The sequence below is a fragment of the Rutidosis leptorrhynchoides genome, chromosome 7 (assembly GCF_046630445.1).
Source record: "Rutidosis leptorrhynchoides isolate AG116_Rl617_1_P2 chromosome 7, CSIRO_AGI_Rlap_v1, whole genome shotgun sequence".
Taxonomy (NCBI): Eukaryota; Viridiplantae; Streptophyta; class Magnoliopsida; order Asterales; family Asteraceae; genus Rutidosis; species Rutidosis leptorrhynchoides.
The window spans coordinates 6338539-6360243 of record NC_092339.1 but is presented as its reverse complement, the minus strand read 5'-3'; the positions used below and the strand labels follow the sequence as shown (position 1 = coordinate 6360243).

General features: G+C 36.2%; 2 protein-coding genes and 1 non-coding gene across 3 annotated transcripts; 2 read left to right on the top strand and 1 right to left on the bottom strand.

Annotated features, from left to right (window-relative positions):
- The first annotated feature begins 9252 nt into the window (after positions 1 to 9252).
- Positions 9253 to 12656, top strand: LOC139857085 (uncharacterized WD repeat-containing protein C2A9.03-like). Its single transcript, XM_071845805.1, has 9 exons — positions 9253 to 9393; positions 9488 to 9655; positions 10122 to 10208; positions 10563 to 10697; positions 10798 to 10908; positions 11003 to 11094; positions 11181 to 11286; positions 11371 to 11457; positions 11861 to 12656. Exons 1-9 carry the CDS (start codon positions 9256 to 9258, stop codon positions 12272 to 12274), a joined length of 1338 nt encoding a protein of 445 aa, XP_071701906.1. The 5' UTR covers positions 9253 to 9255; the 3' UTR covers positions 12275 to 12656.
- Positions 12657 to 20165: 7509 nt separating this feature from the next.
- TRNAW-CCA (transfer RNA tryptophan (anticodon CCA)) lies at positions 20166 to 20237 on the bottom strand. The gene has a single exon. It is a non-coding gene; the product is annotated as a tRNA-Trp (tRNA).
- Positions 20238 to 20437: 200 nt separating this feature from the next.
- On the top strand, positions 20438 to 21084 carry LOC139857929 (photosystem I reaction center subunit V, chloroplastic-like). Its single transcript, XM_071846777.1, has one exon. It carries the CDS (start codon positions 20512 to 20514, stop codon positions 20950 to 20952), a length of 441 nt encoding a protein of 146 aa, XP_071702878.1. The 5' UTR covers positions 20438 to 20511; the 3' UTR covers positions 20953 to 21084.
- The last annotated feature ends 621 nt before the right edge of the window (positions 21085 to 21705 follow it).

The following is a 21705-nucleotide window of genomic DNA, read 5'->3' as shown; positions in this document are numbered from 1 at the left end:
TTGGGCTTTTATTATTGAAAATGGACTTGAAAGTCCACCCTACTCTCTTAGTGGACTTGTAAGCCCATGTTTTATGCTAGTATTACATTAAGATGAAATTTAAATTAATTAGTGAATGGGGAATCTAGTTACTTGTATACTTACACCATTTTCCAACACCATTTAACTTTAATACCAATTTGAGCTCTCACCACCTTCCCATGTTTGAAAGTTAGCTTTTGACATTTCCCCTTTGAGCCATGAAAACCGTCCACCTTGTGTGCAAGTGTAGGAGTTCCATTTTCAAATTTTTTTGTTCACTTATTTACTTGTATTCTATCTCATTTCTTCACACACACATACTTACACTTTCTCTCAACTTTCTCTCATCTTTTTCTCTCAAAACATAGTAAGTAATAAACTTTTTCTTCTTCTTTTCTTGTTCCAAAACCGAATGCTAGTCATCATCATTCTTCTTGATTTAGTTACTTCTTGTTTGTTGTTGTTAAAGATCAAGTTCTCTAGCTTGCATCTTCATGTAATCTTGTTCTTCCATCTTTGTTTGGTGAAGAACCAAAAACAAGAACCTAAACTTGTTAGTTTATAGTTCTATACTTAAATGTTTTCAAGATCTAAAGTTCATAAACTTGATGACCTTCTTTGTGTTCATGTTTTGTAGACTTAAATCCTAAGATCCAAACTTTGATTTGAATCTTCCTAAGTATGAAACAAACATGAACATAATACTTGTACTTTAGTTAAATTCTTTCTTTTGTAAGTACTTTAAAGTTGTGATGTTGTTAATTTGGTAAAGTATTACTAGTTAATCTTGATCTCATATTTCTTGAAACTAAAAGTTAACTTTATAAGTTCAAGAACATGGAAGTATAACTTTCTAGTTATAACTTCATATACTTATATTGGATCTAAGTTTCTATAGCTTATGGTCTTCTAATTTTGTTGTAAATAAGAGCTTACAAGCTTACATACATTTTTCAAGTTGAAAATCTAAGTTTCATAACTTATGGTTTCATTAAAGTGAAGATCCAAGTCTTATAACTTAGGATCTAACTTAAGAACAATAGATCTAGACTTTCTAGTCTAGGATCTTTAAGATCTAGCTAATATCTAAGTTCTACAACTTATGATCTTGATTATTTAGTTTACTTTCAAGTTTATAGCTTAATATTACTTTTGTAACTCATGTATGTGTCAGATCTAAGATCTTGATGTAACTTTGGTTCATCAAACTACTTACAACTCTTAAGTGAGTTGTGCTACTTATCGTAGACTTACACTAGTGTTATGATGGTCACACCTTGGTTAAGATGATGCAAACCCATCAATGAGTTGTACACTTGAAGGTATACGCATCAAGGATGAGAACCGTGATGAGCATCAAGCACCAAGAACCCACCGGAACACCTTTCTTACTGTTTCTGGAACTGATCAGACTACCTGGGCTACTGGAAAGTTGATTATCAGTTATTTAGGTTCGATTAGATGATTTTCCATTTAGACCTCGTCTTAATCCGAGTTACGGTTTAGGATCTATGGCCTCCCGAAAGTCACTACACCCTATTAACGTTGTGCTGAAATTTCTGACCTACTCGCACTTAAACCGTCACCACGGTCAAACAAAGACGAGTTTGGTTCTGGAAATTGGTCAGTACCTAGGGGACTCATATACGGAGCCATGGCCACTGGTCTCACCTCATTTAAGTTTGTATAGAAGTCGTGGAGACTGAGAGAAGTCAGCCTTTATTTCAAATCCTAGTCTTGACTTAAAACTTACTTTACACTTTTTGTTAAATGATGAATGATGATGATACTTAAGACTTGAATTACATACATTTAAACCTTTGGGAACGATTTACTGACTTAGTAACCTTTGACTTAGGTTGAGGACATTTCGGACCAACCACTTGCTTACTATTCCCACGTATCGACTTTTACTACTTTCCACTGTGAGTTATAGCATCACTTTTTACTTTAACTATTTTGGGAACTGAGAATACATGTGCATTTTACGTTTTACATACTAGGCATGAGTACTTAAACTTATTATATGTGTGGGTTATACAACGGCATAAACTTTCCCCTTAGCTCGGTAACGTTTAGTCATTGGTCTTTGAACCGGTGAACGCGAATCTTAGATATGGATCCATAGAGTTTGACATCCCCACTCGGGCTAGTAGTGCTAGCATTTAACGGGTGTTTAATACTTCGTAAATATACGCACTCGCCAAGTGTACTTTTAGGGGGTGATAAACGTTAAGTTAGTTACCAAGTGCCCATGGTTATACAAATACTTTTCATACTGTTTTGAAACGCTGTTGAAGCAATGAAATCTCGTGGCCTACCTTACATTACTGTTATACTTAAACTATAGCTCACCAACCTTTGTATTGACGTTTTTAAGCATGTTTTTCTCAGGTGCTTAAGGTTTGCTTGCTTCCGCTGTAATAGTCATGCTTTGTAGACACCCGCTGCGCTTATTAGAGATGTCACCGCATGAAATGTTTAATTTGCATTCAAACTATATTACTTTTGAAACGATGTAATTGTAACGACCTACGGGTCACGTACTATTATTTTTGCTTGCTATTCGTTGAAGCATACTTTCGGATGTTAAACATTTGACGTTGGTTAAAACGTCACCTTTTATCATGAATGCAAACTCTTTTTGAAACATCATATAGTATTTGACCTTGTAATGATCCTGTTGTTGATGATTCATACACGATGGTTTTGTACGGGGCATCACATTTGATTCATCAAAAACGGAATTACGGTTTGAAAGTTACGGCCAAAACAAGTTTTCCAAAAAACTGCCAGACTGCAACCGCATGGTTGCACCTGCAACCGCCCGGTTGCACCCTGCAACTGTACGGATGCACCCAAAATGGCCCGAATACACCCCGTAACCGTACAGATGCATCCTGAAACTGTACGGGAGCTGTTCATCAGTACAAGGTCGCTGTTTTCGTCATTTTGAGCCTCAAATTTCGTTTTTGCACTATTTTGATCCTACAAATCACTTAGAAAACATATATAACTCATATACAAATATTTACTAACATCAATTTGACACCAACAACACTTTTAGATCAAAATTTGATCAAAAACCCATTTGATACAAAACTTTACAAAACAAGAGATTAAACACAGATTTATACATGAAATCGACATGTTAATACCTTGTAATGATCACGAAATCACTGTTAACAAATACCCCAAATCGATTTAACACAAAAACGAGAATCAAGAACTAGGGTTTGTGAGGATTTGAGAGCTTTTATGTATGTGTTTTGAGTTTCCAAAAGGGAACAAGGAAAGAGCAGGGGTTTTTAACCCAACAAGGCTTTCTTCATAGTGAAGAATCCTACTCCGTGATACACACGGGTATTTACCAGTTATCTAAAATACGAAACACCACATTGAGTGGTCCAAACGAGGTCCAAATTAAATAAACAAACCTGTTCTGTGACCCTTGTCACAAACTGGTTTCAACTATATAATTAAATAATTATAAACACGTAATTATTAAAATAACATATAATTATTAAAATCAATAATATTAACACACACAGGGTAAAATGGTCATTCCTGCTAGGCCCAGTCTGAGGGTGTTACAAAATTGTTCGAATTTCAATTTTTTTGTTCGAATTTCACGTGTTATACAAATTTTTGTTCGAATTTGAAAAATATAGAACACAAAATTGTTCGAATTTCACCATCTTTGTTCGAATTTCATTTTTTTGTTCGCCCACCATTTTATCTTTGTTCGACTTTCACCATTTTTGTTCGAATTTTACCTTTTTTGTTCGCTCTCCCCCTTTTTTGTTCGAATTTCAGTGTATTTTGGGATTTTTTGGAGTTCTAAGGGTTCTCACAAAAAAGTTCTCCTTTTATCCATTTACTATATATATATATATATATATATATATATATATATATATATATATATATATATATATATATATATATAGGTTAATTTCTGTAACGTGCCACGTGCCAGTCTATTATTTATTTCCATATATTAATTAAATTATTAGATTTCTTAATTTAAGTTAATATACATATTTCATTATCTAAAATATTATAGTATCATATAATAATATATTAATATTAACTATAGATGTTATAATAATTATATTAATAATATTATTATATATTATATTATTATTATTATGAAATTGTTTTAAATGGTCATAAATTATATTATTTAAACGATACATTGATTTAATATAAATATTGATAATATTCATATATAAAAATATATAAATGCTCATGAATCGGGAGCTCAATGTTCAATATCGTAGTGTAGTGAGTTTGTATTAAAAACATGTATACAATTAAAAATGTACATAAAATATTATTCTTAACGATCGATTTTAAACAACTTTTAGGGGCTCATGTTTGGTGTTTTATCGATTACTTGTCAATTAAGTTATAATGATTCTAACGGACGAGCTCATAATCCATGTGTTATTATTCAATAATAATGTTTTCGATATATATGTTATCAGTAATAAAGGAATTTTTTAATTGTAATTGTATTATTATTATTATTATTATTATTATTATTATTATTATTATTATTATTATTATTTTAAAAGCAAGGTAAATGTATATAAATATCAAAAAGTAACAATTGAAATGCTACGACCGTACAAAGGAGTAGACGAGCCAAAATGTTCACGAGTTACAACTTAGGGTGCAAAGGTTGCATCCCACACGAAATTACATATCTAAATACAACGATGGATTTCAGAGTCAATTAATCCAATCAATACTTTTTCCCTTGAGCCTACCAGAAATCCATTCATACGACTTCACTTGTATTCCGTTTATTAACACCGGAGCACTCCAAGATTTAGTATCAATACAATTTCATAATAACCTAAGTGTAATTGTATTATACATTTGACAAGTATCAATACTAACGTTATCAACTAATAATTTGTACAAATGATGTGGAACGCACGAGCTCATAAAACTAGTATATATATATATATATATATATATATATATATATATATATATATATATATATATATATATATATATATATATATATATGTATATATATATATATATATATATATGTATATATATATATATATATATATATATATATATATATATATATATATATATATATATATATATAATTATATATTATAATCATAATTGACATATGTTCTAAACATACTTTACAATGTACAAATAAGTACAATAAACAATATGTACGCGTATATATTTATGCAGAGATGTATATAAAATTATACAAATACATTTTTCGTTGTCAAAAGATACTTTCTTCTTTGAAAGAGTAAACATACTCGTAATATCTAATGGGAATTTGTCATACCGTGAAAATGATTAGTTGGATATTGTCAACCCTTAGAAAATGAAGTTTTTTAACAAGTCCAACTTAGCTATACAAAGAAAATGTGTGTTTGACATGTATATCTCAGCATACATCCAGGCTCTATAGACCATATAATTTGAAGATCAATTGATTAAGAGGTTTTTTTCTTTCTGAAATTCGTTAATGTTAAAATTGTTATGCAGCCTGTTTAAGGGCCAATCGTATATATGTATGTGTATCATGCATTCATGCCCCCTAAAATTTTAGTAGTAGTAAATAATGAAATTTGTAATTTTTTGAATAACAAGTGTTTTTAAATTTAAAATTAATTAAATCATAGTCTGTATGAATAAGATACAATCAAAATGATGAAGATTCACAATATTTGCATTACCAACAATTTCTATCATTTTTTGACTTGATATTGTTATTATAAATGTACAACATAAATTAACACGTAAATTGGTTCAATTTTGTACTTTAATAAAATATATATTCAAAAACTTATTACCAGTTTAATCGTGATATGAAAATTTAAACGCTACTTAATCAACAAGTAGACCACTGTAACTAATATTTGTAGTAATAACCTTTAAGAACAAACATAAATTTGTAAACATAAATATTGTGGAGTTAGCATTATAATTATTTAGCGTAATCAACTGCATATTATTATTTTTAATTTTGTTAAAATTCATTTGACAGATTAAATAATTTTGGCACCCTCCAAATTTTACGTTCGAACTCCACCAGTGCTCATAAATATGTCGTCCAGTATGATAACCAAATATGTACTAAGAACACAAGATAAATACTTAAAGTGAAAAAGAAGAAAACATAAGTAAGGAAAAACATGAAGAAGAAAAAAAAGTGCAACATATAAAAGGTAAATTTAGGGGTGTCAAATGTAGTTTATCTATTTAATAGAGTAAAAAATTTCACCAAATAAAATTCACCAAAATTTTTGAAGGGATTTATCCTTCTCTTCGCGGCAAGTTCGATTTAACCGTCATCAACGTTTAACTAGAAATAATTTTACGAGCTAGACGCAACATATTATATTTGAAACGGAGCTTCGACGCACTACGAAAAATTATTTGCTTTTTAGCAATAAATATTAAAGTGATTTGAATTTGCAATTTAAGTCCCTAATTATTGATGAATATACAAATATAATTATTATAATATTACTTATATATTAACACTCATTCGAGCATTTTTAAATTGCTGAAATGACCAATAACTTTTGTAAAGTTAAATTCGCGAGTTACACTATAATTGAAAAAATAATTGTACAATCCATTTAATTTATTTACTGAGAAGGGAACGATTTTGTGTAAGATGGTAAAAAATTTTAAAAATACTAATACTTTTAAGTTGTGTATAGATATATAATGGTTGTGTAGAGATCACTCCTCATTATTAATGGTTACAATGATTAAGAGAAACATGAAGTGGGCATACCAATTTATACTTTTTCATATAAAACAAAGTTGAACCATTAAGTATACTTGTTTTCCTTGGGTAGAGTTAAAGAAAAAACTACAATACATCATAATTTCAGTATTTGGTTTTGATAAAAATAAAGAAGAGGAAGAATCAGAAAAAAACATTACTTTTAGAAATTGAAAATATACAACATTATGTATGTATTTAATAAGTAGTCGACAATAAACTATACAAGTCCAGTGGCGGAAACAATTTTTTTTCACCTGGGACAAAAGAAATTTAAAAGCGTAGCAATTTTTTTAAGGCAAAATATGGATTTTTTTTAGTAAAATATAAAAAGTTTTTGGGTAAAATATGAAGGTTTTGGGTAAATATGAGACTTTTGGACCAAATATGGAGGTTTTGGGTGCAAAATAGGAAGACTTTTGAAACAAAAATTTTTTTTTCACCGGAGAGCAAAATTAAAAAATTCAAAATTTTTGCACTAAAAATTTCGAATCCCCTGGAGGTGGGTGCCCTGAATTGCCCCTTACTACTTCTGCCCCTATATATAATATAAGTTATGTCTGTACGCATAACTATTTTGCGGATTTATTCTAATAATATTAGATACGTAAATATACGTAAGCATTTTATACATTAATATCGTCTGTTACTAAATTTTTTTTTTTAAAAAAGAAAGAAGATGCATGCATTACTAAAAAGAATATACACGAGAGAGCGGGCATAAGCCCCTCGAAGAACATGAAACAACATACATACAACTCGAGACTTACACTTTGATGCTAACCTTGCATCTACATGAGAATAATCTATCTATACAAAATAAGTGTTTGGTGCAATAAGCCAAGTATGCCAATCCAATCGACGGTTTCTCGATCTTGCATTAATCCATTCGTCTGTTACTAAAAAAAATACCAAACAACGTTACAAATGTATATTCAAATGTGACTGCCGCAACGCTTAGACCGAAATCTATTTAGTTAAATTCTGGATTTAATAGTCATATATAATAATTATGTTAACGACAACTCTAAGAACGGTAGTTACCGATATTCTTAAAGAGAATTGTGCTAATTTAGTAATAATATATATTGCACAGGGTGACATCCGTCAAGTAATGAGAGAACGGTTGTTGGTAAGGTCACATCGAGGGGTTGGTGAGCTAATAAACAAATGGAGGATAATTGCCGTTTTTATACATGAAAGTTTATATAAATATAAAATAAATAAATATGAATAATAATAATAAGTAAATAAATTCAATTTATATTTATATTAAATATTTTTTAAAGTTATAAACAGGTCCCTTCCCCCTTCCTCAATTCCGAATTGACTATAAATGTCGCTTTGCCCAACCAGTTAATACAAACATATATTGACTCATACCCTGAATAGTTACTCAATTCCACATTAAACAGACTTTAATCAACGTTTAATCCCCTTCTAATTACCCAAGGTTAGTTAATTTTCCTTTTATTTCTAATTTTCTCTCATAATATGTTGATCATCATCGTAATCAGTCATCAGTCATTTGTTAATAAAATTGTTTCATTTTATCGTTTATCACATGTATTGTGCATTTCTTAGTTTTAAAATTCGGAAACATTTTATTATTGTTTTTCTGCAGTCAGAAAATCATCCAAAAACTTAGTTTGAATGTGTCATTTATCAATATCAATATTGTGTTTATTTCATCATTCCAACAAATGAAAGTTGTTAATTTCATCTTTTCCCTGTTGGCCTGTTATATTTTATTATTGTTTTTCCTATTAATCAATCTGCGTGAAATATAGAGTTCCAGATTGACGTTTTCTTCCCGTCCGCTGCCCCTCGGGATGGTTTAAGGATCGGGTTCCTGCGATGGGATACAGGTTTCCTTCCGAAAGTGCCGATTATTGCCTTTCAAATGAGAGTATTCGATGCCGATTATTGCCTTTCAAAAAGTTTTTTATCTAATAATCAGTGACTTTAGTGAAAGAATGCATGATCTATACTGGTCAAAATTTTCATCAATAAATATACTTATGTGATTCTTTGCTTAATTTTGCATATTAAGCTTAATTCTTAGTTTTTATTATTTTATTATTTGGCACCCTGTTTTGAAATTGTAGTCAGAAAATATCCATAAATTTGAGTTGAAGGTGTCATTGTTCAATATTGTGTTAATTTCATTATCCAAACAAATAAAAGTTGGTGAGACTTGTGACTAATACTTTATTGAAAATATATCACTATTATCTTTCCCATGTTGACCTGTTCAATTTTTACTCACACCTTTATATTAATCATTTAATCTAATCTAATTATTAATAATTATATTTTTAATCAAAACAGTAAAGGAATGTTTGATCTAAATTGGTGAAATCTTGGATAAATAACTATAGTTTTGTATGCTTGATTTTTAACTTATTTGTTGGAATTAATTGTTATGTAGAAAGCTAGAAATCATGTCTCGTCACAATGAAGACTACGAATTTGTGACCGATGAATATGAAATGGAAGATGTGGATGATGATTATATGGATGATGAGTATCATGTTACAGATATTGGGTCAGACTCTGATGTCGATGAATACGATTACATGGTTTGTTCTATAGTCTTGTAGAACATATATACAAACAAATATCGTTACAATGTCATTATTTAATATACTTATAATAACTAAAAATTTCATGTAGAATTATAAGATGCAAGATACGTCTGCAGCTCAAGCAAAAAGAGGCAAAGACATTCAAGGTATACCTTGGGATAGGTTGAGTATTACCCGAGATAAAAACAGGCAAACAAGATTAGAACAATACAAGAATCACGAAAATATTGCTCATTCCGGGAAGAATTCAGAAAAGGTTCGTTTATTTTAATATGTTGTAGTTATGTACTTACACATGTTTTTTTTTTAAAAGCAAAAAGTATTATTATTATTAAACTGAATATGTAGAATTATGTACTTACACATGTTATGTATGATCGTTATAATAATAGACAGGGGCGAAAGTGTTAAGGGGCAAGGGGTGGCCGCTCCCGGTGGATTTTTTTTTTCGGTGTAAAAATTTTGGGTTTTTCGACTTTGTCCCCGGTGGATTTTATTTTTTGCCCCAAAACCTTCAAATTTTGCCCCAAAATTTTCAAATTTTGCCCCAAAATATCCAACTTTTATCCCAAAATCTTCAAATTTTGTCCAAAAAAATTGCTACGGTTAAAAAAAATTTTTTGCTCCCGGTGAAAGAAATCCTAGTTTCGCCACTGATAATAGATGACAGTGAATGGGATTTTGTTATATGTTCTTATATGGGTTTACTTTGTGGTGAACAGGACTGCAAAGTTACTAACAAAACAGGCGTATATTATGACTTTAGACGGAATTCAAGATCTGTTAAATCGACGATTCCTAATTTTCAGGTATGTTTGTAGTCGTCTATTTTTTGGTCAAGGGAGAATGGAACAAAAAAGCAATAAATTTTGGTCTCATTACTGTTTCGTGTAGCCATTTTTAATCTGATCCGGTAACTAGTCAAAATGGTGATCTGACCATGTTGACTTTTGTTCATGCTAGTGCCTGAAAATGAGTTATTTAATGAAATTACCTTAAATCATAATTGATAATTTTTCCGATCTATAATAATTTGGCTACCCAACAGAGAAATTCAAACCAAAGTTTGCTACTTTTTAACTTTTATGTTATCAGCCTATTTCATTTATGAGATATAGTGAAGTTTTGTTACTGATAGTTGTATAATTTTTGTGGTGATTTAGTTAAGAAACCTAGTATGGGCGACATCAAATCACAATGTGTACTATATGTCACATTTGTGTATCAACCATTGGTCTTCTTTAACCAATAACAAGAAAGACGTTCTTAACGTATCAGGCCACGTGGCACCATGTGAGGTGAGTTCTTAAATATTTTTTTTTTTTTTAATTTATTTAACCTTATTATTCATTTCATTCGAATTTCAATCGATTGTCTTTAACAAATTATGATATACAGAAACACCCCGGAAGTGTACTAGAAGGATTTACTCAGACTCAAGTTAGCACAATGGCGGTTAAAGATAATCTACTAGTTGCAGGTGGATTTCACGGAGAACTTATTTGCAAGGTAGAATTTATTTTATTTTATTTATTATTTATTATTTTTGTTTTCTTTTTTGAGTGAGAATTTGAACATGAGATTATGTTGCTACTGAATGCAGTATTTAGATAGACCTGGTGTGTCATTCTGCACAAGGACAACATTTGACAACAATGGTGTAACTAATGCTCTAGACATTTATACTACTCCAAGGTTTGTGGTTCTGTCTACTTGTGGCGAAAACAACTTTACGACTTTGAATCTTTTTCTGATTTCTTTTTTCTTCTTCTATCATGCAGTGGTGCATTGCATTTCAACGCTTCAAATAATGATTGTGGGGTCAGAGAATTCGATACGGAAAATTTTCGGATGACCAAACACTTTCGGTTTCCTTGGGCAGTTAACGTACTGTCTCTCTTTGTCTCTTTCATGCACACATTCATATTGATAAATTTTTCTTGTTACTAAATTTATTATTTATAATTGCAGCATACGTCTATTAGCCCTGATGGCAGGCTACTTGTAGTTGTGGGTGATGACCCAAAAGGTTTGCTGGTTGACTCTGCATCCGGAAAGGTTAATCCTATGACTAAATAGCAATATGGTAATTTTTTAAGGGTTAATTGCATAAAAAAAATAACAACTTTGACCCAAAATGTACTTTAAAAGATTATTATTTGGTTACCCGAAACTGTGTTTGGACTAAAGCTGGTTACTTTATGTTCAATTCACACATTTTGTATAACTTTTGAAATTTGTGGAATGTGTGCATAAAAAAGTAACCAAATTTCTAACATGGTAATTTTTGTAAGGGCTAATTGCATCAAAAAGTACGGAGTAACAACTTTTGACCCAAAATTTACATTAAAAGATTATTCATTGGTTACCCGAAACTGAGTTTCGACTAAAGTTTGTTACTTTGTATTCAATTTGCACATTTTCTAATATATAAGGTGTGAAATTTATGTAATGTGTGCAGACAGTTGCAACATTAAATGGGCACTTGGATTACTCATTTGCATCAGCATGGCATCCGAATGGCCAAACGTTCGCTACGGGTAATCAAGACAAAACCTGCAGAATTTGGGATGTGAGAAACATGTCGGAATCAGTTACGGCTTTAAAAGGAAACTTAGGAGGCATTAGATCGATTCGTTACTCATCTGACGGACAGTTCATGTCAATGGCTGAACCTGCCGACTTTGTTCATGTGTTTGATGTTAAAAGCGGGTACGAAAAGGAACAAGAAATTGATTTCTTTGGTGAGATATCAGGAACATGTTTTAGTCCTGACACTGAGTCACTTTTCATTGGTGTTTGGGATCGAACGTATGGCAGTTTGTTGGAGTTTGGACGAAAACGTAACTACTCATACTTGGATTGCCTATTTTGATGGTTTTTCATCTTTTAAAAGTGATGTAAAATGTAAATGTTATTTTAATCTATAGAACATTTGTAAAACTGAGAAAATGTACAGTAGCTAGAAAAATATTATGTCATTGAACAAAAATTAGAGTAGGGAATTTTGTGATCTCTTGGTGGTAAATTTATTAATGATACCGCAACCCGCATGCGCACCTCATATGCATGCGGGCGCTTAATAGTGTGCGTATGCGTGTGCTTGTGTGCGCTATACGGTATGCGGATTGTATCTGATTCCTTTGTTCTCGGTACAGCGGTTGCTTAGCTGTCAAGTAAATATCTTTTCCATAATTATATCCGTGATTCGGGGGAGTCAGTTATGGATGAGGTTATTATGATCTGGGACGGTTCTAGAATTAGGGTTTGCCTATAAATACAAACCCTAATCATCACCTACGGGACACAGCATATTACGTAACCATCACCTACGATACAAAAGCATCATTCGGCATCTTTTCAAGGTTAACAGGTTAGTCTTTCGTAAGCTAGTACCTACGACCTTATTTGGGGCCTCTTGATCGACGACCGTTATCGGAGGTGGACTTAATCACTTGGCCACCCCGCCGACATCATCATGTCGGCCAGGGTTATTCACGGTAGCCGGACCGGAGAGCCACGTTCTAAGATCCTTAAACCCCTCTACGTATTGAGCAGGCATATTTAACCCTATGGTAAAAATATGCATGATCAAGTGGTGCTTTCATTGAGAGTCGAATTAATTCAAGACTGTTTAATTGCTTTTTCTTTTAAGGTTTTGAATTGTATGACTCGTTATTTACAAAATTTTTGAATTTTTTTCTTTAACAGTGTCATGACTTCCGAGGAATCATCGGAACATACCCAAACAGATATTCAAAACGCACCGTCTGGTAGTCAACAGATACCGGTTATGACTACGGAGGCGGCTATTCAGGCGGGGTACACGATGTACCCTCCACCTATATCCTGCGAACCCTTTCAGAGGTACAAGCCGATATATTCAGACGGGATTACACCGCCAAGAGCAAACTCACCAGTCACAACCACGCGGCTGGACTTTTCGTCAGTGGATCCAAGGGTCATCTTGGCAAGCACTAGCGGTGGAACAACGGGGCCGCATGTGGTTTGCTGCGGCCAGGTACCTATTTACAGTATCACTGTTTCAATACCTCTGCATACGCAGAGCATTCAGCAGAATTCGTCATTTACACCGTTGCAACCTTGGCAACCACCCCGCCCAGTTTCACAATTTTTAACTCCTGCGGATGCGCAGGCATTACTTAATAGTTGGGGGTTTGGTGTCATCCCAGATGCAAACTCTCATTGGGCGCCGATAACAGCACATCAGCAAAGCACAGCGCATACAGTTGGGCTTTTAAGTGTGTATCCTCAGGTTTCGCAGATATCCGCACCACAGGTTTCGCTTCCTTTACAACCACCTGTGTACTCTGCGTCTTCAAGTTATCCCTCTTTTCCAACGCAGCAGCCTTGGTTTTATCCGCAGACGCATGGTCAACCTTGGCAAAATGTTCAAGGGCAGGCAAATCTTGCAAGTCAATTCATGCAGGCCGCACCTCCTGATATGGTTCACTTATTTTCACAACCTGACTTTGTTCAGGACATGATGAAGCGTTTCTTTGCAAACTTGAAAGGGGATCCTGTTAAACCACCCTTCGAGCTACCGACTACCTTTGACAAGTTTCCTCCGCATATATCCGCATACCCGTTTCCATCAGCACCAAGGATACCTAGCACGTTGGGTACTTACAATGGCCTAACCGATCCAGATGATTTTTTACAGCGTTTCGAAGGCGCAATGCGCACTCAAGGCTGGGTGGATCCGGTTGCGTGTCAGATATTTCCTATGACACTACAGGGTATTGCTCGTGAGTGGTTTAATAAGTTGCCGGCGGGTAGTATTGCCGGGTTTATGGATCTGCGGACAAAGTTTTTACTGCAATATCAGAATCAGAGACCACCCAAGCGCACTCACATTGAATGCCATGACATCGTGCAGAAGTCCAGGGAATCTTTGGGTGAATTTCTCACAAGATATACTAACGAGTGTCTGCGCATACCAGATCTCAAACCAGAGCAACAGATTTCCGGACTCATACATGGTATAAACTCAGAACGTCATCCAACACTGGTAAGGCGTCTGCGCCATACAGTCCCAACAACTTATGCTGAGGCGCTTAATGAATGCCACGACTATATGCGGAGTGGCGAAGATAATGACATCCCAACAGCTAGCTCACGCAACGAGATGAAGGACGACGATGATCGTTCGCGCGATCAAAATCGCGGTAACAACTCTCGCGGAAGGTATCCTAGCGGTGGTCCTATCAGGAATGATAAAGGGAAATCAAATGGCAATTATCGAAACAATAATCAGCGCGGCATCAATAATCAGAACTATGCGCTACTCAAAAGTTTGTCTAAAACGCCAAAAGAAATTTTGGCAACCGAACTGGTATGCGTAACCTTTGCGGTTCCAACTCCGCTTACAAAATTTGGTAAGCGGGATAAAACAAAGTATTGTGAATTTCATGACGATTATGGTCACGACACCAATCAGTGTAAAAACTTGATGGAACGGGTTCTGGAAGCGCTTCGCGCGGGCAAATTGGATCATCTAAAATCACCTAAAAAGGACAAGGGAAAGGCCGCAGAAGAGGCTTCGAATTCTAAGACTTTCGCGTGGCAGAAAGTTGACAAAGCAAGAAATGCTGACTTAACCATTAACATGGTTGACGCAGAGAAAATCAGCCAGCGGAGAAAGTACAATGATCACCAGGATTGGGAGCTTCTCCCAATCACTTTCCCTCTTGTAATGTCAATTGATTCTATTAATGAGCCCAAGCGAAATTTTGTATGGGAAGACATCGTCTGTCGATTTGGTATACCAAACGAAATTGTTAGTGATAACGGTACGCAGTTCGCGGGTGACCCTTTTCGCAGCTGGTGCGCGGAGCTTAATATTAAGCAAACTTTTACATCTGTTGCGCATCCGCAGGCGAATGGCCAGTGCGAAGTCACCAACCGGGATATAGTAGCTGGAATCAAAGCTAGGTTGGGTCATGGTCGCGTTGGTTGGGTGGATGAACTACCGAAGGTTTTATGGACGCATAGAACAACACCCAAAGCAAGCACTGGTGAGACCCCGTTCAGTTTGGTCTATGGATCAGAAGCTGTTGTACCCGCAGAAATTGGGGTACCAACGTTCCGCATACAAAATTTTGATGAGCAAAATAACTCTGAAGCTTTGCGGGAAAATCTTAATTTGCTGGAAGAGCGCAGACTCTCTGCGGCTGTCAACGAAGCAAATAACAAGCAAAAAATTGCAAAGTACTATAATCAGCGTGTGCGTTCGCGCTCTTACAAGTGCGGTGACTTGGTTTGGTGTCAGAACGACGCAAGTCATGCGGAGGATACTGGGAAACTGGGCCCCCGTTGGGAAGGTCCATACAGGGTAGTGAAGGCAAACAATACCGGGGCGTACCATCTCGAGACATTAGATGAAAAACCTGTGAAACGCACTTGGCATGCGACATATTTGAAAAAATGTTATATGTAGCTAGGTGGACCTGATCACTCCAGTTTATTGTAGCACATTATTTTTTCTATGTAATTTCCGTCCGTTTGGATGTGTCGCGGTTGTAATTGTGATTAATGCCAATTAAATATTTACTCGCGCATACTTTTGTTGTTTAAATCTTTTTTGTATGCGGTTCCTGCCTACTTAAGGGGTGTCCTCTAGCCCCCGTGCGGCAGAAGCCTGTTTGGTTACAAGGCTAGACACTAACGGCAGGCAAAGGGAATTGGTTTTCCCCTAGCCAAGCGCCACGCAGACTAGATGGCTGCAAAGTCGACTTAAAAAATTACAAGCATTGGTTTGCTTATGTGTAATTACTCTCGCATTGGTTTGCTTGAGGAACTCTTAAGCATAAAGACATTGGCTTGTTTTTAGTTGCGTTGCTTACCATACAGCTACCGTGCACCTCTAGTACATGACAAAGCAAAAACGCAGTAGCTTCTGAGTCTAAATTGTTAAAGGTAAATTGTTAAAGTATTGGTTTATTTTACGCAGTACCATCCGCATACGCATGAGTTTTGGTTAACTATGCGCATGGGCATGCGGTTCACCTTTTGTTTTGATTCGCGATATATAAACAAATAAACACACTACGCATGCATAACAGAAATATATATACATCAAATTAAGTTGTTATACAAATGGTAATTGTTTTAAACGCCTGCCCATCACGGGACCTATGGCTCAAAAATTGTATTTACAATTGCCTGCCTAAGCATAGGACTTACGGCGCAAACTATTACAACAAACTAAAACTCCTCCTTGAGGAACCCATCAATCGACATATTAGGGTCCGTGGCAAACGCATTAATTAGGGGGATCGGGATGGCAGTGATGGCTTCTTCCGCTTCCATGAGCACCGCAGCCGTACCCTCCTTCAATTTTTTCTGCACGACGTCGGGGTACGGCGGTGTGAGCCCGCAGGCTTGGATCACCTCTAGCACTGCCTTGTTGATTTCGTGGTCTTTAACCGCGTCAACATAGGCGTTGAACTTGTCGGACACAGGCTCGGAATCCATTACCTTCTGCGCAATGGTAGGAAGAGCGGTGCGGAGTTTTGTCAAGTCCGCCTCCGCTAGCTCGCGACCTGTAACCGCGTCATCCTTTTCCCTCGTCACCCTTTCCAGCTCCACCCGCAGGCGCTCCGCCTCCCCCTTGGACTGGTCAACCGCCCCAACCAGCTCGCGGTTTTTCTTTCTCTCTTCAATCAGTGCAGTTTTGGTTTCCGCCGCGGTTAACTCCACCGCCTTGCGAGCTTCTTCTGCGGCGTCCCTGTCTTTCTTCACCTGATCAACCCCCGCTTGCAGCAGCCCTAGCTCTGTTTCTTTCCGCACGGCCACTTGATACAAGTTAGTGGAACGGCGGGCTTGATCCGCAACCATGCCAAAAAAGACGAGGCCGTTTTGGACGAAGGCGTTGAGCGCCTGATTAAAAGGCAGTGCGGCTAGTTGGTTGCGGAACTCAGCAGGGAAGATTTGTTGGAGGAAGGCGGATTGCTCTGCGGCGTTTTCCGCAGATGACTGGGTGAGCTGCGCCAGGTTCGCCAATCGAAAGCTACCGTGTGGCGGGGTTGGTGTAGACTCAGAGTCCAGGTGTATCGTCTTGTCCTTTGACTCGGCGGTAGCTTCAAGGTCCGGATTGACCCACGGTGGGGTGTGATGAGTCTCTTCAGCATGCCCTGCGTATTCATAAATGGTTAAATAAATGCAAACTTAAATGTGCGGTATGCGCGCAAGCAGAACTCTTACCAGAAGATGGGGGAGGTAGATCCGCAGAACGGGGTTCGATGGGAACGAAGTTGTCGTTCCGCTTGTCCTCCCTCTGTTTGGGAGTGAGTTTCTTCTTCTTCTGTTGGGATTGGGAGGCTTCGGCGGCCTTGCGCTTATTGCCGGAGGTGGCAGGTGCATTCTCGCCAGTCTTCTCCTGCTCTAACGGCTGGTTCACATTCTGTTTGCGGAAGGCGATGCCCGCAATCTCCTCCGCAGTCAGTACTCTCTTCATCTTCATCTCTGCAAACATGCACGCATGCGTTAGAACACATAAATAGCACTGTTGTTAGTACGTGATTATACTATTCCTACCCTTTCCATCCGGTCCGACTATGGCTGGACGCACATCCTCCCATGGCCAGTGTGCGGATAACTTCCCTAGCCGCAACATCACGTTCCCGTATGACCGGTGCACCAGCTGTGCGTTAGCGCACTCCGCTAACAGCTTTGTTTCCTCGTCATCAAGGACCGGGGTTTTGTTCACATCCTTTTCCACCTTCTCGCACCATATAAGCGTTTGCGAAAAAGCGGTACCAACTACAGTTTGGTCAATGAAAAAGAAAGTTTCTTTCCAGTTACCTGCATTCGACTTTGGGGTTTTGGTGAAATTTTGACGGGCAAAGAAGGTGAACCAGGATTTATGGTGATTGGCTAAGCGGTATAGATGACATAAAACTTTAACCAACGGAACCCTATCGAGTGCGGCGCACCACATTTCAAACAGAACTATTTTGCCTATGGCATAAGGGTGTAGTTGTCCTAATCCCACTCTGAAGTGATCTAGTATGCCTAGGAAGAAGTCGGATGGGGGAACCCTAAAGTTACCATGCTTGAACGCATGTTCGTAGATGGCCACCTTTTTCTCCGGTGGCTCGTGAGCACGCTGATTGGGCAAGGGTGGCACCGGATTGTATTTTGCTAACGGCGGGTATTGTTTAACTAAGTGGTTAATATGTATCTGCTCTATAATCGATCTGACACTATCTACATAGGTTTCGTTAGCCTTAGTCATTTTCTATAGAATGGTTGGAGAATCACTAACCTTTAGACGGTGGCCGGAGTATTTAGGATTTGATCGGAATTGAATGTAGCAGCGTATTGAGGAAGCTTGGAGCAGAAAAATGGAAATGTGTGATTTGGGGCTATTTATAGAGACGATTTGGAGCCATGGGTTGGAATGGGTTTATCGTGGCTGTACACGTGTTCAGCGATCAACGGTTAGCATTTTGAGTGCGCGTGAGGATGTCAGATGGGTATGGTTACCTATGAGCGCGTGGCTGACACGCGCCTGCCAACTGCCACTTTATGTCTTGTCAGCCGAATGGTCTTCTGCGACAGTGACAGGCATTAAATGACCTCGAAATGCACGCGGAACATTGAATGCTAGCCGTTTTCTTGTTTTTTCCGCTTAATAGTTTGATGTCATGTGTCTTGCGTCATATAACATCAAACTGGGGGGACATAATGATACCGCAACCCGCATGCGCACCTCATATGCATGCGGGCGCTTAATAGTGTGCGTATGCGTGTGCTTGTGTGCGCTATGCGGTATGCGGATTGTATCTGATTCCTTTGTTCTCGGTACAGCGGTTGCTTAGCTGTCAAGTAAATATCTTTTCCATAATTATATCCGTGATTCGGGGGAGTCAGTTATGGATGAGGTTATTATGATCTGGGACGGTTCTAGAATTAGGGTTTGCCTATAAATACAAACCCTAATCATCACCTACGGGACACAGCATATTACGTAACCATCACCTACGATACAAAAGCATCATTCGGCATCTTTTCAAGGTTAACAGGTTAGTCTTTCGTAAGCTAATACCTACGACCTTATTTGGGGCCTCTTGATCGACGACCGTTATCGGAGGTGGACTTAATCACTTGGCCACCCCGCCGACATCATCATGTCGGCCATGGTTATTCACGGTAGCCGGACCGGAGAGCCACGTTCTAAGATCCTTAAACCCCTCTACGTATTGAGCATGCATATTTAACCCTATGGTAAAAATATGCATGATCATTTATATATATTATAAGAACTTTGATATATCCTATATCTAGTAACTACTAATTATTTTTACTTTTTTATTATTATTATTTTTTGGTAGTCCATCTTGTTGAACTGCAGATACAATAGTTGGTTTTTTTTTTTTTTTTTTTTTTTTTCTTTCACTCAAAACTTGCTTTACATATTACAGATGCTACATGAATATATCAATTTTACAAGTATATACTATATAGATAGATCATATGTAGCAGAGTAGCACTCACTTTACATGATGATTTAGTAAGGTGTTTATATCTCCTTGTGAACTTTGATATCATTTTTTTTAAAAAAAGCATAAGAGTGTTAAAAAGATGATTGGTTTCTAAACTTATTTTATATAAAATCACAACCATATAAACCAAAGAGAAATATGCAATTTTTAATGGGTAGTGTTATGTTATTCTTCAAAGACAGAAAAACACCGTATAAACAATAAAGTGATATTTTAAAAATTAAAAATTGTGGGATTTGAACCCTACGTGAATCGAACACGCAACCTTCTGATCTGGAGTCAGACGCGCTACCATTGCGCCAAGGATCCTTAGATGTTATTCGTACTATTTTCAACTATATATGCTAACTACTAAAAATATGTATTAAATAACACATCATCCAAAAATGATGATTGGCATGCATCTCTGATCCAAAACAAACCAATACGACAATGCCACATAATCACCTCAAAATCTTTCTTTCACCATTTCCCTCCTCACAATAACATATTTGTCACAAATATATCTCATATCTTTCCGTCTTTACTCATCTTTAATTTTCAATCCATTATTCAACACAACAGAACTTAACAACCACTAAAAATGGCTGCAACCTTCTTATCTGCACCATCTTTTCAAGGTCTCAGACCACTCAACAAACCAACTGACACACCCACAATCTTTTCAACCAAACAAAGTCTCACCATCATCCCAAAGAAGAAACTAAACACCGCTATCAAAGCCGAACTTAACCCATCTCTAGTGATTAGTTTAAGCACCGGGCTATCGCTCTTTTTGGGCCGATTCGTTTTCTTTAGCTTCCAAAGAGAAAATGTGGCAAAACAAGGTCTACCAGAACAAAATGGTGTGACACATTTTGAAGCAGGGGATAAAAGGGCTAAAGAGTATGTTAGTCTTTTGAAGTCTAATGATCCAGTTGGATTTAATATTGTTGATGTTCTTGCATGGGGTTCTATTGGACATATTGTGGCTTATTATATATTGGCTACTTCTAGCAATGGTTATGATCCCAACTTTTTTTAAACATTTTCTATCATTATATGTATCATGTTATCAAAGATTGTTTACTTTGGCTACTTTATGTTTGATGAATGTTACATCTACTATTGTATATTGTTTCCTTATTCAAAAACTTCTCTTTTGGAGTCTTCTCTGTACTTTGTGTTTGAGTAATTAGGATTTTGGTTAGTTGGCGATTAATTTATGCGAGTGAAACACACGAATTCAGCATAAGAGATTATAATGGTTGCTACAAACTTCTTGTAATTTTAAACAAGAAATGCATATACAAATATATCTTTGCCACAAACTAATTGTTGATTTTGTATACCTTGAATACTCTATTTTCACAGTAGGTAACAAATTTATGTACAACTAGGTAACAAATTTATGTACAACTAGAGCAAAACTATATTGCAACAAAACTAGTTGTCAAACTACCAAATTTGCCTTGATTGACTATACCAATCATTCCTATATCAATTATTTTCTTCCGAAAAAGCAAACATTATAAATAAACAAGACACTCTTATCAAACAAAAAAAGACAAAAAAAACCCAATGCAATAGCTTCAAATGTTGTCGAATTACCTTAGTTGCAGCCCAACAATCTTTAACATACTCCGTAACCTCCTCGAAAAAATGAGCGAACTTGCTTGATGAAAAACCACATTTGCTTACACTTGAAGAACCGAAAGGAAATCAGTTTCGACGTTGAGATCAAAGGAACTACAAGCCTCCACCTCGCGCGGAACACATGAACATTAATCCTCTTAAT

What these genes read in the sequence shown, in the direction of transcription:
- LOC139857929 (XM_071846777.1), top strand. Translation starts at nt 20,512, where the DNA reads ATGGCTGCAACCTTCTTATCTGCACCATCTTTTCAAGGTCTCAGACCA.
- LOC139857085 (XM_071845805.1), top strand. Translation starts at nt 9,256, where the DNA reads ATGTCTCGTCACAATGAAGACTACGAATTTGTGACCGATGAATATGAA. An exon ending in GGTTTCCTTGGGCAGTTAAC is followed by an intron (nt 11,287 to 11,370) that starts GTACTGTCTCTC and finishes TTATAATTGCAG; the next exon opens with CATACGTCTATTAGCCCTGA. An exon ending in TTGACTCTGCATCCGGAAAG is followed by an intron (nt 11,458 to 11,860) that starts GTTAATCCTATG and finishes TAATGTGTGCAG; the next exon opens with ACAGTTGCAACATTAAATGG.